The sequence below is a fragment of the Giardia intestinalis genome, chromosome 1 (genome assembly GCF_000002435.2).
Source record: "Giardia intestinalis strain WB C6 chromosome 1, whole genome shotgun sequence".
Lineage (NCBI taxonomy): Eukaryota > Fornicata > Diplomonadida > Hexamitidae > Giardia > Giardia duodenalis.
Genome location: NC_051856.1, coordinates 1146589 through 1161667, shown reverse-complemented (window position 1 = coordinate 1161667; position 15079 = coordinate 1146589). Strand labels below are relative to the sequence as shown.

Below are 15079 nucleotides of genomic sequence, written 5' to 3'. Positions count from 1 at the left end.
TTATCCGTGTTAGGCGCCCAGTGCAAATGCCCGACTAATCAGAGCAGGTTTGCAGGCCCGAAGCCCAGGGGGAGGAGCTCGTCCAACGGCATTTCAGTTATGACCTCCCCGTCTAACTTGGCCAATATCATGTGCATCTTGGGGTTGAATTCGTTCAAGGTCTGTCGGCACATACCGCACGGCGAGCCCCCATCACGAGTAACCACGGCGCACGCGACCATGTCCTTCTTGCCCTCGCTGATAGCTTTGACAACAGCAGTGCGCTCAGCACATACACCGATAGGATACGCCGCGTTCTCGACGTTGCAGCCCTTAAAAATCTCCCCGCTCTCAGTCAAGATGGCGGCGCCGACCTTGTACTTAGAGTACGGTATATACGCATGCTCACTCCCCTCTATGGCTGCTTTTATCAGGGCCGATCGCTGCTCTCGTGTTATAGGCATGGACTTTTTTTTTGGAGAAAAAGGACTAGGTGAAAAACCTCAAGGTATTCACTTACATCTCAAAATAAAGTTTCTAATATTCGCACTGCACACCACGATATCCGCTATCGCATATACAGGCGCCACCATCGCAGTATCCGTGGCCGCTGCACACAGGACCGTCGACGAAGGGCATGCAGACATTGGAGACGCAGAGGTTGCTCTCATGGCTGTATCCGCGGCATATGCAGCTGTATATTTCACGGGCAGGATTGTGGGTCTCGTGCGATAGCATACACTGACCATAATTTCCGCAGACAGCTGCAGTCCCGTCGTGGTGTATGTTCACACAGGACATGGGGTAGCACTCTCCATTGATCACCACAGCATTCTCCGCGCAGAACTCACAGGAAGGCCCCTTGTATAGTGAGTGGCAGATACAGCTGTCGGAACCCACATCATACTTCCCACGGCCATTACATATGACATACTCGCCAAAAAGATTCTTGCTGAGATATTTATATGGCACACATTGTCCGTCAACGATTGTGCTGGTGATGAAGTTACAGAAGCACTCATATTCGTCCTCGCCGACAATCTGGCAGGGGCCCATATTTGGACACACCTCTCCATTGAAAATGCATGCCATTGGGATGCACGAACCGTCGTTTGCTTGGAGAAGATTCTTCGGGCAAACACAGCGAGCTGTTCCCGTCGCCTCGTCTCTGACGCACTGGCCAAAGTAGCTGCAAACAGTATTGTTGATGACACACGCAGACGGATAGCAAGACCCGTCCAGGAAGGTTTCTCCATCAGGACAAGTGATGACCTTGTTCTCACAATAGCCACCGCAATATCCTTCTTCACACCTGCAACCATCATAGCTGCATGTCCCGTGATTAGAGCATATCTCATGGGGCCCAGTCCTGCAGTACAGTGGGTAGCAATTGCCGTCTTTAAAGAATGCGCCCTCAGAGCAGGTGCATCTAGGAGCAGGAAGAGAGGCGTCTTCGTCGCAACCTCCCAAGTTGTTACATATTAGCAAGTTACCACTGTCATCATAGCTGGCACATGCACCGGCAAGACAGAGACCGCTCCAGATGGGAATGGCGTCCTCTGCACACATCTCACAATAGTCTCCTGCATATCCGTGAAGACAAAGACAAGAATAGCTGTTTGTCTCAGAGTTAAGCGTGCAATATCCATGAGAACTACAGATATGCTCAGCGCCAGAGCTAGCGCAAGTAGGAGGCACGCACGTGTGGCCCGCGCGCACATAGCCAGCGTCACAATCGCAGCCCCACTTGCTGTTCTCTGCATCAAACTCACACTCACCGTGTCCATTACAAACAAGGACTTCACTGGTCTCGCTTACCACTCCGAGACAGTTAGTTGGGTGACACCCGGACTTAATATACTCAAAGTTCTCATCGCAGGAACACGGGACAGCGTACTTGGGGTTGTTGAAACAGTAACCACGGCCTCCGCATATCAATCCGTTGTCACTTCGGCATCGTTCAACAACACAATATCCCTCCGCGCTCACCATGTTACTTGGACAAAGGTCGTCGATAGGTTTCTCACAGTAGAGTCCGCTGTGCCTGAGAGAGCAGATGCACTTCTCTCTAATGCACATTCCGTTGCCGGAACACTCAAGGTCTGTGCCTGGCTTAACGCAGGATTGTGAAACGCAGTTGCTCCCTACGGCAATAGACCCATACATGCAAACACAGCCCCAAGAGTTAGCAGGTGTTTCGGAACAGTATCCCAGGCCCCCACATTCGGAAGGAATGCCACGGTAGTCGAAAACCACGCACCCATTATGCACGCACTTGAGGCCTACCTTAGTGGTGTAGTAAGGACACTCGTCAGATCCTAGAGCAAAAGCCAGCAGACCTGCAAGCAGGAGCATTTAACTAGTTTGACTTTTTATAAAAAAGAAAAAAATCCCAGACAACTTTATGGTCAATACTTAAGTTGTCTTTTCTCTGCTATTCAAGTGCGCAGAGATGTTTGCTGATGTTTTGAGAGAGAACTAAAAAATAAATATGCCTAATTTTACAAAATTGCATGAAAGGTAGTCTTCCCCAGCTCCGTACCGCCTTTTCGTCGCTTCTGGCGCGGAACGAGAGCACCGGCATCCTTTCATATCCGCGCTATTCAGCACGCGCAATATTGGTGAGCACTATAAACGCGGGGGTCCCGATCAACGTGATAGACTTGATTTCCAGTCTAGTTTATAGAGGGCAGCCGTCGTCAACAAAGCAGCCATATCTCTATGGAAATACTTTTGTTTTGGGGTCCTTTGTCATCATACATCTCGAGGGGGATCATGATACCTTGATAGAGTTCTTCAAGACTCTTCAGCCCCATGTTCTTCGGTGGCCGGGTTTGGAGCCCCACCACCCCATCACATTGGCCCTCAAGCGAAAGGCCGACAAGCTACGGGCAGCAGGCCAAGTGCCTGCACCGACTCTTTTAGGCCACTGCGCCGTGCTGCTATACGAAGAAGATATCTCCCTTCAGTCCAACAGTTGGCATGTGGCAGTGCTTCCAACCCTCCCCGAAGGAGACTCGGATTCTGGAATTTCTTTGTTTACCGTTGTTAATACCACAACTGCAGCCATCTTGAAGTGCGCCACCATCACTCAGCTAATAGGCCCGGGTGAAAGCGATGTCACCATTCCTGGCACAGACCTTTCTGCAATCCCCTCGCAAATCCTTATTAAGCTGTTCTTTGAATTGCCAACATATGCATTTCTCAGGCGGATAGTGTTAGCCGCACAGAACGTAAGCTACACAGATATCAAGCTCTCTGGTGTACCGCAGAAGGACCTCAAGATTGAGCCTCACACCCCGCTTGACCAAAACTCTCTAGAAGGTTGGCAAATGTACTCCGGAAATTTACAGATTGATAACTCGGGATTCTTTATCAATTCCATTGTTGGAGACGCTCTAGAACAGCTGGGAGCAATCAACGAGAAGCACAAGCAGTTCTTGGCCGAGAGCAATACGATATTTTCTGCGGATGCCATAACGGGTCCAGACGGCGAATCGATTAACGATCTCTTCAGTCTTGACGAGTTCATAATAGAATTTGTGTATACGACTCCAGAGACACTCTTCGAAGACATGACTTATAACATGAACGAGAACTGGTGCTTCGAAAATCTATACCACAGCTTGCACAAGTCTTCCAACTAGCTTTTACACGCAGAAGCCACAGTAAACTTTAGTCTGGTAGGCCACACACCTTCCGCAGCTCTCCCGACTCGTGTAGCTGTTGGATTATGTCTGAACCGCCAATGAGCTCCCCTTTGACGTACAGCTGAGGTATGGTCGGCCAGTTCCCATAGAGTTTAATTCCCTGCCTCAGCGCAGGATCATCAAGCACGTCCACGCCGACAAAGCTTATGTTGTTGTACTTCAAGAGCATACTAGCAAACTTGGAGAACCCGCACTCTGGTGAGTCCGGGGTTCCCTTCATGAACAAAACGACGGGGTTCTCTGCCAGAAGCTCTCGGATCTGCGGAAGAATAAACATCTTGAGCTCCTGCTTGATGGATTCGCTCTGCGCCAGGGTAGCGTTTAGGTCAGACGTCCTTTCAAGGCCGCGAGAAACGGTTGCCAAGGGAGCACACACTGGCATTAGAAAGCGAGACACAGAGTTCTGAGCATTTGGTAGGAATAGGGATCTGGGGTACCTCCGTGTCAGAAACCCTGCAAGTTGATTCTCAAGCTCCGCCCCTGCCGCAGAGATAATGCCTAGTATGAGCCCCCTTGACGCATACCGCGTCAGTGCAAGTGCCTTAGGAAAAAGCCCCCCGTTTATTTGGTCCATCCCTCCAGGCGTTTGTATGAATGAATTTTTGTTTTAATCTAGCATAAATTACAGTGTTATTTAGCCTCGCCCTCTAGCTCTACCGGCCAAGCACAGCAGGGAATGCAATGAGAATGTAAGCAGTCACAGACCCTATTCCTTAGCTAAATTTTAATTTTCGCCATTTCCCTGCACCATTGCAATTCTAAATGAATTTAAAATGAAATTGCATAAAACCATCCGTGAAAATAAGATGACCATAGCACCCAAGTCTGGAAATACACTTTTGATTACGGGCAACATAAACCTCGTCGACTCCACCGGGAATTTGAATGCCGCCAACGTCGCCCACGTCTCAAAGCTGGTTGACAAAGGGTGCATAGTCCTTTTGATGTTCTACGTGAAGAACGACGAAGAGGAGGATGCCATGCGCAAGCTTCTGGAGCGCGCTCTCCCCTCCCTCCCCCAGAAGAACTTGATCTTTTTTGAATGTATACAGTCCATTTATTCAATATGCCGCCAGATTGAGCCAAATTACGTCCTGGACGCGTACGACGAGAGCTATAAGCTCACATCACAATTCTTCAAAGGACGCTACTTTAAAACAGACGCAGATAGCTTCCGTGCAACGGTCAATGTGTGATCGGCCGCTTGCAGAGAATTCTTGGAAAAAGGAGAACCCCATCACCCCATCCATTGCCTTCTTCGGTGCGCACCAGAAGGGATTAATCTAGGCTATCGGGAGCAGTAAATGTATTCCGTGGTAATGATCCTGTCCTTATGCCAACCACGTCTGTGCCTGTGTGGAGATCGGTTGGGTCGATGAAGGTCGGCCGGGTTCGTTTGGTCTCGCGCACCAGAGGTTTTCCAAATCTGGCATCAGCCTTAGTAGTCAGTTTGTTCGCCTCGCTCTCAATCCACCTAAGAATTTCGTTGGCCTTCCATTTGGGCAGCAGTACGGGGATCTGATCGTAGTTATCTCCGGAAGAAATACTAGGCAGGTAATATATCTTCGAAATTTTTGTCCCAGCTGGGAGAGAGTTCAAGATAGCGTTTAAAAGATCCGGATCATACGGTCTCGGCATTTTAATTAAATTTTTGGATGGAGGCCGTCGATGTCCGCTACTGCTCGTGCTGCGGCTGGCCGGTGCATTATTGCAAGTATCGAAAGCCGTCAAAGCAAGCAGAGCTGGGGTGCGAGGCCGTGCTCAAGCGAGAGGACGAGGCTCTATGGGCACTTGTCTATCCGCACCTTAATAGAGATGATGTGAACGACAATGCTCCGGACAAAGTTGAAAGTGAAGGGCCAGAACAGCATGAAAAGACTGAAGAGGAGGCCGAAGAAAGTGAGGAGGAAGGTGAGGAAGAGGAAGATGCCGCAAGAGATAATGGCATCACCTGCTTTGCATACGATAAGGCAAAAGTTCCTCCCTTCGGTGTCCCGATAAAGCCTCACGTAAAGAGGCAGGAGGGATACGTCCCAGTTTTGCAAATACGGTTCGCTAAACGGGGAAACAAGAAGGGTGTGACACAGGTATTCAACTATGAAGACTTTAGCATTGAGCCGAAAAACATAATGATAACGTTGCGCAAAGCCCTTGCGTGTGCTGTTTCTGAAACAGTCTTGGACCAATTGGGCGGGGACATTATAACCATTCAGGGAAAGTATACGAAGGAGGTTGCAGCCATCTTCGTTGCAGCTGGGGTTCCCAAGGAGAACATTTTCTACGCTAACACTGGAAAGAATTCTAGACGCAAACGCAAGTGACCAGGGTAAACGCCAATGAAGTATTCTAACCGTTAGTTATTTTCCAGAATAGCCCATCTCGTCTCAATGTACAGGAGCACGGAGGAGGCTGCCCGGTGTGCTCCGCATCAGTGTCTGCACGACTACGAAGGAGATTAAAGAGAAAATATCCAAGCATATCAGCAAGAAAGCACATATCTTCTATCTCACAGTGCTCACTTAGTGTGTAAGAGTCATCAGGCCTTTTGTCAATAGAGACTTGGAGCATGGACGGGTCTTCTTGAGTAAAGTTTAGAAAGTAGGGCTGAGGGCGCGAATGAGCAGTGCTTAAAGATGAAATACACTCATGCAGATCGTCATACAACGAAGATGATGCTAATAAGAAATATACAGCGTCTGTTGCACGATATCTAACCGCTTCCGTCAGGGCCGTGGAGACAGAAGAGCTCGTATCTACAACTTCAACAGTACAGTATCGATTCAAGTTGCGCAGATCAAATGCATTGCTCTTTTGCCGGCCAAGGCAAATCAGAGTGTGGAATCCCAGAATGGCGCATGTCTTTGCGAGCTCCTCAAATAACTGGTCCCTTAACTCAATGACGACGACTGATCGACTAAGAAGCTGCTGGGTAGATGCACCAAATGCACGCAACTGGCGATCGTAAAGAACTGCCTCTTCTGCGCTTAGCATATGGAATTTGTCTTTCAGTTTCAATTTCGATAGAATGGACAATGATAAACCGGCCGTTCAACGCTACCGGAGTTCTAGTGCAGTCTCGGTAGTAACCGACTTAACCAGTGCTTCACCGCAGCACAAGGTCTCCTTGACTAGAGGGATTTGGAACCCTGAGGTGATAAAGGGTATCAACCCCCAGCATGGATACTACCTTGATACTACTCACTTAGAAAAGATCCATACTCATAAACCTATATCACCGTCAAGAAGAGTTGTGTCACCGTCTGCTAGATCCGTAGAGAAATTCAAGGCGTTGACAAACTATATCCTAGCGTCTAATCAGCTGCAAAGTAGCACCAACCATCTTCAAGTAGACGCAGAAACAACACACTCTACAAGAAGAACGGTACAACGGCCATTGGTCATAGATTTAGGTGTCCCTGTAGAAAAAAGAGAAAAGCCCTCCTTTTCCTCCAGCACAGAGGCACTGATTGCTTCTGGATTTCGCCCAGACAAATTAGTAAGTGCTTTGGCAAATAGAAAGGATGGCTCTCAAGCTTCTCAGAGCCCGGAGGTCATGGCAGTGAGCTCACAGAAAGTGCAGTCAGATGCTACCCAAGCCCACGGATCCAATCATAAACAACAGAGTCGAATGGAGAGAACCACCACACGAGGTAAATCTCCAATTGCACGCCCATATGCTCATCAAGCGCGGCAATCAAGCCTTAGAAAAAAGAATGAACCAAGACCACTTGGGCCAATACAGCAGCAAAGGATTACGTTTCAATTTCCATCGCTGCTAGAGATAATACCGTTATTTCCAGCGTCAACCATTCTTTATTTTATCACAGAGGAACCTCAATCTGCATTTTCTGACAGTCTTCAGCGCGCCTCTGCCCTAAGAAACATTGCGTACTTGAGATTGTACGATGTCTTGCCCATTAGAAACTGTCCAGGCGTGGAAGACTGTACCGATTACTTGTCAGTGCAGTCTAAGAGCACTAATGCATATATACCAATCTCTCCATGGACATCGTCTATGCAGATACAGCAACGCGGCAGCGCGAATGGACGGTATATTGGTAGTCCGTCTAGAAGGCCATCTCCGCATCTTTCGAAGCTAACGGACAACATCACTATAAATATCCAGAAGTCTAGTGCTAAGCAAACAGCAGCGTTAGTTGCCGCTACAAGAATAATTGATGGGCTAGCAACTGCTTCTGTCACATCTGGGACGCTACCAGAGTGTTTGGTTTCTTTAATAGACACTTGCCTCCTAGCAATCCAAGAAGATAATACACTCTGTGACCCAACGGAGAGTGCGGAGAACCTTAAAACGGACGCTGATGTCTCAATTAGAACGGTAGCTACTATGATCAGCAAAAACTTGATTGGTACTATTAAACAGTTGTTGGCAGAAAGCATGTCATACACCTGTGGGAAGACAGTTATAGAACAGCAGATCCTCACTAGCCAACGTAAAGAAGTGCATAGTTCGGCAAACAGCGCGCTTACCAGATACCTTTCGCCTGCGTACACCATACTGAATCGACTGCAGCTTCTGGCAAATCTATCAATAGAGCCGACGACAGAGCTTCTGGAATTAACGGTTGCCTCGAAGCGGCCGCGAACATTCGCATTTTTGGTGCATGCGGCCTCCGTTCTATGTTTAGTTGGACCTGGGATAAAGGATGCCTTCTTCACAGGGCAATTCATGGGCCAACTAGCTGACTTTACGGGGCGGCTATTGGTCGATAGACTAACTTTCACGCAAGTCAATACGTCAACTATGCTTCACGTTTCCTTAGCTGTTCTGTGTAGGCTTAACTATTCGTTTGGATTTGTCCTGCTTCCCTATACCACCCAAGCTCTAAATGCTGTCCTAGTGGACCTAATTAAAATGTCTAGTACTATTATCACTAAGCCATCCGGCCTTAAAAGCGATCACGATCCTGGCTATGTCGGTAATCTCTCACAGCACGGACCAAAGACTTATCATAAGGTAACCAGAGATAATACCGTGGCAATACATGCTATTAGTAAGTTTTTGCCCCAAACAGACGAAGAGAGATCCGTTCAGACAGAATACCTTGAAGAGCTGAAAGCCCAGGGCATACACCAACAGCCCAGCGGTCTTCAAGGCCTGACCGTACACTCTCTAGCATCACTACTATATCTTCACGCTAGCGCCATCCACGCCACCTTGGCCTTTGTTACCTCACCTATGTCTTCTGGTACCCATCGTGCTGTGGCCAGTAAGGCGCTTCAGTACACAATTAATATATCTGGAAGGATATTGCAATGGATCTCTAGCATGCCTCTAAACGCTCTACAAGTCCTGTATAGTAGGGGTCCAGGTATGCTGCCCTCTATCATCTATGAACTCCGCACACTTCTCCTCCCCAATCTGTACACAGAAGATTGGACTCTTGGGCTATCTAAGTTTGAGTTACAGTTTTCCAATCTGGAGCAATTGACCAATCATTTCCTTGCAAGGTTGCTCAATCAAACAAGAAGGGCTCTGCTAATTACAGATCAGGACGTGCGCACCATAACCATGGGCTTAGTCAGAGATCCGGATGCAATCTACTTGTTGTCTGGCATATTGAACAGACCACAGGTGAGCGAGCCGCCGCATGCATCAGCAGTGACCACATGTGGAGAAAGTGAGTTGGGAGCGGACGGGGTCCGTGAGTTGGACGATATTGGCCCGGGGGTCTATCTGACTGGAAGCCAGGATAATCAGCTCCCCCGGAAGGCCTTTAGTAGGGACTGCACATACGACCTGGAGGACCAGGACAATGAAAGGCTAGCTGACTATTTTGAGAATGACAGTGGAGACATGCCCATTGACGAGGGATTTATCTAACTCCCTCTACGTCCATAAAAAGCATATCTATAGGTCTTTAACTCATCTCAAAATAAATAAATGACTGACGAGGTCGCTGCCCTGGCCGCAGACCAGGTAGAGGAGCTCCAGGAAGTTAACGAGGCCTCCAAGAGCCTTCTAGAAAGGACCAAATTGCTGGAGCTGCGCGCAATCAAGGCGGAAGATGAGCGCGATATTATCAGCACGCTCCTGGTTAGTCGCTGCAACGACATTGAGGCAAAGCATCTTACGCTTATAACAGAGCTCCGTGAGAAGATTGAGGACCTTGAGGCAGAGAAGTATCTACTCATGAAGAAGTTTCAGGAGCGCATTGAGTCTGTTGAAAAGAACCGCACTGACGTCGTTGATAAATTAAAAGGTCAACTTGCGGATGTTGAGAAGGACAGAGATAGTATCCTTGATAACTTTCGTGCGAAGTGCAAGGAGCTCGAAGACATGGAGAAGCTGTACTCTCAGGAGGCCATGGATGAGAAGATTAAGGAGATAGAAAAGTCTAAGGAGAAGGCCCTCCATGATTATCGTAAGCATCTGAAGAGCGTGGAGACGGATAGAGACTATCTGATCAATGATCTGACGAGGCGTTTTGAGAAGGCCAATCAAGACTTGTCTTATCTCATCGAGCTTATTGAAAAGCTTCTTATGCTTCATCAGATAAGGCTCGCAGAAACAGAGAACCAGCGTGATGTGCTCATTGCGAAGCTGAAGAAGCGCTTGGCAGAAAATCAGAACCTTAGTGACCGCTTGGCCAATCTCAAGGCCCTCTTGGCTACTCACGGTGATGCAGAGTTCCTAGCGCTAAGCAAGAGGGCGTCTGATGCTGAATTCAAGAGGTCCTTGCAGGGAGGCGCTTTTCCAACCACTCAATCTTTGTCTGCCAAGGGCCAATCCGCTAAACATCAGCTGAGCACAGATAGCAAGAAGAAAAGGAGAAGTAAGGACAAGCACAAATCCAGGAGCGACGATGCACTAGACAGCGAGGAAACTCCGAGCCTCTCTTACAAGGCATCTGCTGAGGCGCAAGCTATTGAGGATAGCCTTTCTTTCGATATGATGAATGCATTCGATGCCAATTATCTTTACCTCCTCGCATACAACGGTTAGAATGAGATTTGCTAGATATCATCTTAATGTAAATTGTGTCGCAACAAGGAATTTTAGATCTGGCCACCCTCCCGTGATGTCCCTACGCCACCTTGTCAGTAAGAACAAGCGCAGGTATAACGAGCATGGCTTTGATCTTGATCTGGTGTATGTAAGACCGGGCCTCATCACAATGGGCTATCCCGCAACATCCATTGAAGCATCCTTCCGAAATCCAGTCAAGCATGTTCTACGGCTCTTTAATTCTGTTCATGCAGAGAAGTACTGGGTGTTCAATTTGTGTTCGGAGGTCAAGAGACGCTATCATCCATCTCTTTTCAACAACCGGGTTTCCTACTATGGATTTGAAGACCACTGCCCTCCTCCTATTAACCTACTTATCGACGCTGTCAATCAGGCCATGAACCTTTATTCTACATGTCCAGACGTTACACTGGCCATCCATTGTAAAGCTGGCAAAGGACGGGCAGGCACAGTAGCCATTTGTATTCTTCTTGCTATGGCTTATATGCAAGACTCTGCCAGGGAAATTAATGATTCATCCAACGATTGTTTATTGGCCGATACCCTTGCTGATTACGCCAGGACCAAAACTTACGATGGAAAGGCTATCACAATCCCATCTCAATTACGATACCTTCAATATTTTAATTCACTGATGCGGCGGCAGCTTCCCTGCAAGCGACTTTCCCGGATCTCCTACTATCCTAGATTGTTGCTCAAAAAAGTTGGCATAATTAATTTCCCCGCTTCTATGCGAAAGAAGGCAGGGAAGAATGATGATCTGTGTCTTCGCATAGTGTGCTTTTCTGGCTCGAAGGAGATTCCAACAGACGATGTAACCAACCATTTGGAACTGTGCAACATTAAATATAGTATTTTACCCGATGGTTCTGTTTGTGATAGACTCCCTGGTGTAGATCTCGCTATAGAACATTCTACAGAGTCAGCACATGAGTCGCATGACAGTGCTTCGCAAATGTTTAAGGCGCTTAATGAACTATATGACACTGAAGAGGTGACGACGCCCTTAAGATATTATGATTACACATGCTCTTTAGAGTCTATAGCGGAGCAACACATTCCAGTACAAGGTGTACAGATGGAATCAAATGATGATAGCAAAAGTACAGATGCTGTAAGTAGCGCAGCTTCCAATCTACTATCTTCTTCTTCAAAGGGGGAACGGAAGCGAGCCAGATCACGTTCCGGCCTTTCGATACCTTCAAAGTGTCAACGGGCATGCTCTAACACGGTAGACATATATACTAATGCAATTCTGTTTGTATCCTTGGATGCTGTGCTTCCGCTAAGTGATCCGGTGATACTTCAAGATGAAATAGTCGTGGAACTGACCAAGCGAAACAGCAAGCAAAGCCTGGGATCGCTGCGTCTCAATAGCTACTTTTTGACATCTGAGTTCCCATTCTCTATCTCATCAGACAATTTGCTCACTTTGACAATACCTGGGGTCGAACTAGATAATACTATTTCGCGACAGTTATGGAAGGATACTAGTCTTGTATTCGTAATGGCTCTCATCGATTCGTAACAAGTGCCAGGCCAATAAATTATTTAGACGCTCTGGCTGATCCTCTAGTTGACAATTATACGCAAGAATATCACAAGACCTGAAACATACAGTCTTGCAGCGTGCATCTCTGGCCAACGGATCCGGAAGCCGGAGAACCCTGCACTCGAACAAGCAACTCGCAAGTGTTTAGAAGAGCGTATTAAGCATAGAGCTAAAAGGCTACAAAACGAGCTTCATTCACGTGACATTAGGCGAATAGCAAATAAAGCCAGCCCCAAAGTCCCTGGCTTAGATAAGCTGATCAGAAGTCCACCTTCCTTGAAACGATCTCCTAGTGTACATGGAATATTTACTGGGGTCTTAGCCAATCTTCAGAAACAAGCCATTCCACTCTCACCAGTTTATCCCCAACAACTTTGCCGCAACGTACCCGTATCAGAATTAGCTATATTCTCACCCGAATCGACAGCCATTGGCAATCAAAAGCAAGCTTTGGTCAAAACGAATTCAGTTTGTATGCAACCGGATTTTACTTGTTCCCAATCTTCGCTTTCTTTGAGTCTTGGAGAACTCATGTCACCAGTTGACGTGTCTATAGGATCTCCACCTACATATATGACTGCCCCACAATCGTTTAAGAATGGAGCTGCTAAAACTACTTTGCTAACTCCAGAGCTCCTACACTTTGATTATTTTTCTTCTTATCTAACATCAGAGGATCTCAGTGGCTCTATTGATGATTACCTTGTGGATAGTGCTGTTTTTCTGTCCACTATTTACGAAGAATCTGATGAAGTATCATTTGAAAGTAGTGGGCGCCCTTGCACCCCGCGCATAACAGGCCTTTGCATTGTGAAGCAGGACCAATGGCATGCGGTACGGGCCCTCTCCCCTATTCATAGTCAAGGTATGGATCTGATTGATACCAGTATAAAATAATCTAGCGATAGTTCTGTAGCTACCTTTGTGCTGTTTGCTGGCAGATTGATTCTATAATATTGGTCTGTGTTGAATTTTCATTTCTAATTATTAATCCTCCATGCGAGTAAATCTTTCGGCAATAGAACTGACAATGATGAGGTAGAAAGAAGTCCTAAATATGCTTGGGTCGTGGCGCGGACAACGAGATGCAAAACGCTGGTCCACGGTATCTTCTGGATATGCATATCTCAGACGTAGTGCCTTGTGGGTGACCCCCAGAAGCCCGAACTGTCTGCACCTTGTCCGTTGCAACTCAGCCATGGAAGCGCGGACAGAAGATGCACGAATGCAGTGGGACGCATGACTTTTTCACCATTGCGGCTGAATACACGAGTAAGGCTTCTGCCACTCAAGTGGGCATCTATGCCATTTTGCAAGCCATAGCTCGTACAACCACCTGCCAGCCCAGCACGTGCATGCGTGGATATGCGCCACTTGCAGAGCCCCTGCTGGTTGAACTAGACCCTGCACGCCAAAAACTTATGAAATCAATAAGCACTCTCTGTCTCAGCGACCAGGCGGCGCTCTTCGACTTGCTTTACTCCGACGATGTCAGGAAGCAGGAAGAAGGACTGGCAATGGTGAACGTCATTCGTCTGAGGGGCGCTGTGGAGGTGGGATTGGACGGAACGGCAGCCCTGGTTGCGGCCCGGCTTTCCGACAACGAGGCCGCCGACGAGCACGCCCTGCAGTCTAGCTATTCTGTGGCGCTAATCCGGACCGTCAACGGGCTCACAGACCGCCAGCAGGTCGGCAACTATATGACCTCCATGAAGACCCTCGCGGGGCGCATCAGCCTTCCTTACGCACTCATCGATGTCCGCCACGAGGCGACGCACCAGCAGCTCCCGCCTCTTCCGGCGCTGCGGCAGAGCGCGGCGCTCCTGCTTCACTGGCTGCGCCACAACTACTGGGAGCCGCTTCTAAACGAGACGCACGAGAACGCCGTGAGCAGGTGCGTCCAAGAGCTGCAAGGGTTTTTCGTGTCTCCGAACCAGCTCCATCCTTCTGAGTTTGTGGACAGGCTCATCGCTGCAAATTGCCTGACGGGCCTTCCTGGTGCCGTGGTCCGCGTCATATACAGGAACAGGCTCAGTCCGGCCGACGTTTTCGGGGAGTCAGGGGACCGCACGGAGTTCAGACGGTTTCTGGTCGGGGCCATAGAGGGAGGCCTTGCCGAGAGCTTTCGGAGCAGCATCGTCTCCCCGCTCTTCGCACGACTGTTTTCTGATGCGGTGCTATCACACTACTGCATCGTCAACATGGTGATGCACCAGTCGGGCAAGCTCACAAATCCGCAGCAGTTCGACCTTTGCATCAGGTGGCTGTACGCCATTCTGGATCACATCAGGGCGGAGCCAGACAAGAGCGTGGAGCAGCTGCATCTGAAAGCAATCCAGAAGGCCCTGCTGGCTGTCCTGGCAAACGCAGCCCCTCCGTTCCTTCTTTCCTTGGAGCAGGCATACAAAAAGGAGGGCACGCAGTTTACTCGACTGGACACTAGCGCAGAGTTCACCCTGGATGACGTGATTTCGCTAACGGAGCCCGTGGCCTCTACGTCGGCCGTCCCGGGCACAGCGCAGGTGTCTATCAGCGACACGCCGTCCGGCTGCTTAGTGCAGTTTCTGGTGGACGTTCTGCACAAGTATCATCTGAAGCTGACGGGGCTGCAGATACTGCTGGGGGTCCAATCCAGCGACGCAAGCGTCATCATCCACCGCTCCCCGGCAAACGAGCTCATTCCCATAGGCGTCACAAGTCTGCTGGGGTCGATGTGGACAGACGACTCCCGCCTCCGTCGCTACTACTATGGGGGTCTGGATGCAGATGCCCCCGTCCTCCACAGGGATGGAGACGCGCCGTTGGAGGCGAAGCTCACCGAGCCTCCCCTTAAGAAATAGGACTGCA

The 15079-nt window shown here is 48.7% G+C and overlaps 12 protein-coding genes across 12 annotated transcripts; 7 read left to right on the top strand and 5 right to left on the bottom strand.

Moving 5' to 3' along the window:
* Positions 1-38: 38 nt before the first annotated feature.
* Positions 39-443, bottom strand: GL50803_002101 (Cytidine deaminase; the record flags this gene model as incomplete). The annotated part of the gene is made up of 1 exon (XM_001709134.1): positions 39-443. The coding sequence occupies one exon, from the start codon at positions 441-443 to the stop codon at positions 39-41; it is 405 nt and encodes a 134-aa protein (XP_001709186.1).
* A 73-nt stretch (positions 444-516) lies between these two features.
* Positions 517-2334, bottom strand: GL50803_0016833 (Tenascin-like protein; the record flags this gene model as incomplete). The annotated part of the gene is made up of 1 exon (XM_001709136.1): positions 517-2334. The coding sequence occupies one exon, from the start codon at positions 2332-2334 to the stop codon at positions 517-519; it is 1818 nt and encodes a 605-aa protein (XP_001709188.1).
* Positions 2335-2492: 158 nt separating this feature from the next.
* On the top strand, positions 2493-3626 carry GL50803_002014 (uncharacterized protein; the record flags this gene model as incomplete). The annotated part of the gene is made up of 1 exon (XM_001709139.1): positions 2493-3626. One exon carries the CDS (start codon positions 2493-2495, stop codon positions 3624-3626), a length of 1134 nt encoding a protein of 377 aa, XP_001709191.1.
* A 28-nt stretch (positions 3627-3654) lies between these two features.
* GL50803_002013 (Glutaredoxin 5) lies at positions 3655-4263 on the bottom strand (the record flags this gene model as incomplete). The annotated part of the gene is made up of 1 exon (XM_001709140.1): positions 3655-4263. The coding sequence occupies one exon, from the start codon at positions 4261-4263 to the stop codon at positions 3655-3657; it is 609 nt and encodes a 202-aa protein (XP_001709192.1).
* A 232-nt stretch (positions 4264-4495) lies between these two features.
* On the top strand, positions 4496-4885 carry GL50803_002012 (uncharacterized protein; the record flags this gene model as incomplete). Its single annotated transcript, XM_001709141.2, has 1 exon — positions 4496-4885. One exon carries the CDS (start codon positions 4496-4498, stop codon positions 4883-4885), a length of 390 nt encoding a protein of 129 aa, XP_001709193.2.
* An 82-nt stretch (positions 4886-4967) lies between these two features.
* GL50803_002011 (uncharacterized protein) lies at positions 4968-5327 on the bottom strand (the record flags this gene model as incomplete). The annotated part of the gene is made up of 1 exon (XM_001709142.1): positions 4968-5327. The coding sequence occupies one exon, from the start codon at positions 5325-5327 to the stop codon at positions 4968-4970; it is 360 nt and encodes a 119-aa protein (XP_001709194.1).
* A 17-nt stretch (positions 5328-5344) lies between these two features.
* On the top strand, positions 5345-6010 carry GL50803_002010 (Translation initiation factor SUI1; the record flags this gene model as incomplete). Its single annotated transcript, XM_001709143.1, has 1 exon — positions 5345-6010. The coding sequence occupies one exon, from the start codon at positions 5345-5347 to the stop codon at positions 6008-6010; it is 666 nt and encodes a 221-aa protein (XP_001709195.1).
* Positions 6011-6035: 25 nt separating this feature from the next.
* Positions 6036-6680, bottom strand: GL50803_0032801 (uncharacterized protein; the record flags this gene model as incomplete). The annotated part of the gene is made up of 1 exon (XM_038046056.1): positions 6036-6680. One exon carries the CDS (start codon positions 6678-6680, stop codon positions 6036-6038), a length of 645 nt encoding a protein of 214 aa, XP_037901638.1.
* Positions 6681-6714: 34 nt separating this feature from the next.
* GL50803_0041795 (uncharacterized protein) lies at positions 6715-9534 on the top strand (the record flags this gene model as incomplete). Its single annotated transcript, XM_001709144.1, has 1 exon — positions 6715-9534. One exon carries the CDS (start codon positions 6715-6717, stop codon positions 9532-9534), a length of 2820 nt encoding a protein of 939 aa, XP_001709196.1.
* A 60-nt stretch (positions 9535-9594) lies between these two features.
* GL50803_0016729 (uncharacterized protein) lies at positions 9595-10656 on the top strand (the record flags this gene model as incomplete). The annotated part of the gene is made up of 1 exon (XM_001709145.1): positions 9595-10656. The coding sequence occupies one exon, from the start codon at positions 9595-9597 to the stop codon at positions 10654-10656; it is 1062 nt and encodes a 353-aa protein (XP_001709197.1).
* Positions 10657-10732: 76 nt separating this feature from the next.
* GL50803_0016728 (Phosphatidylinositol-3,4,5-trisphosphate 3-phosphatase) lies at positions 10733-12208 on the top strand (the record flags this gene model as incomplete). The annotated part of the gene is made up of 1 exon (XM_001709146.2): positions 10733-12208. The coding sequence occupies one exon, from the start codon at positions 10733-10735 to the stop codon at positions 12206-12208; it is 1476 nt and encodes a 491-aa protein (XP_001709198.2).
* A 1241-nt stretch (positions 12209-13449) lies between these two features.
* Positions 13450-15072, top strand: GL50803_0061708 (Las1-like protein; the record flags this gene model as incomplete). The annotated part of the gene is made up of 1 exon (XM_038046295.1): positions 13450-15072. The coding sequence occupies one exon, from the start codon at positions 13450-13452 to the stop codon at positions 15070-15072; it is 1623 nt and encodes a 540-aa protein (XP_037901637.1).
* Positions 15073-15079: the final 7 nt, after the last annotated feature.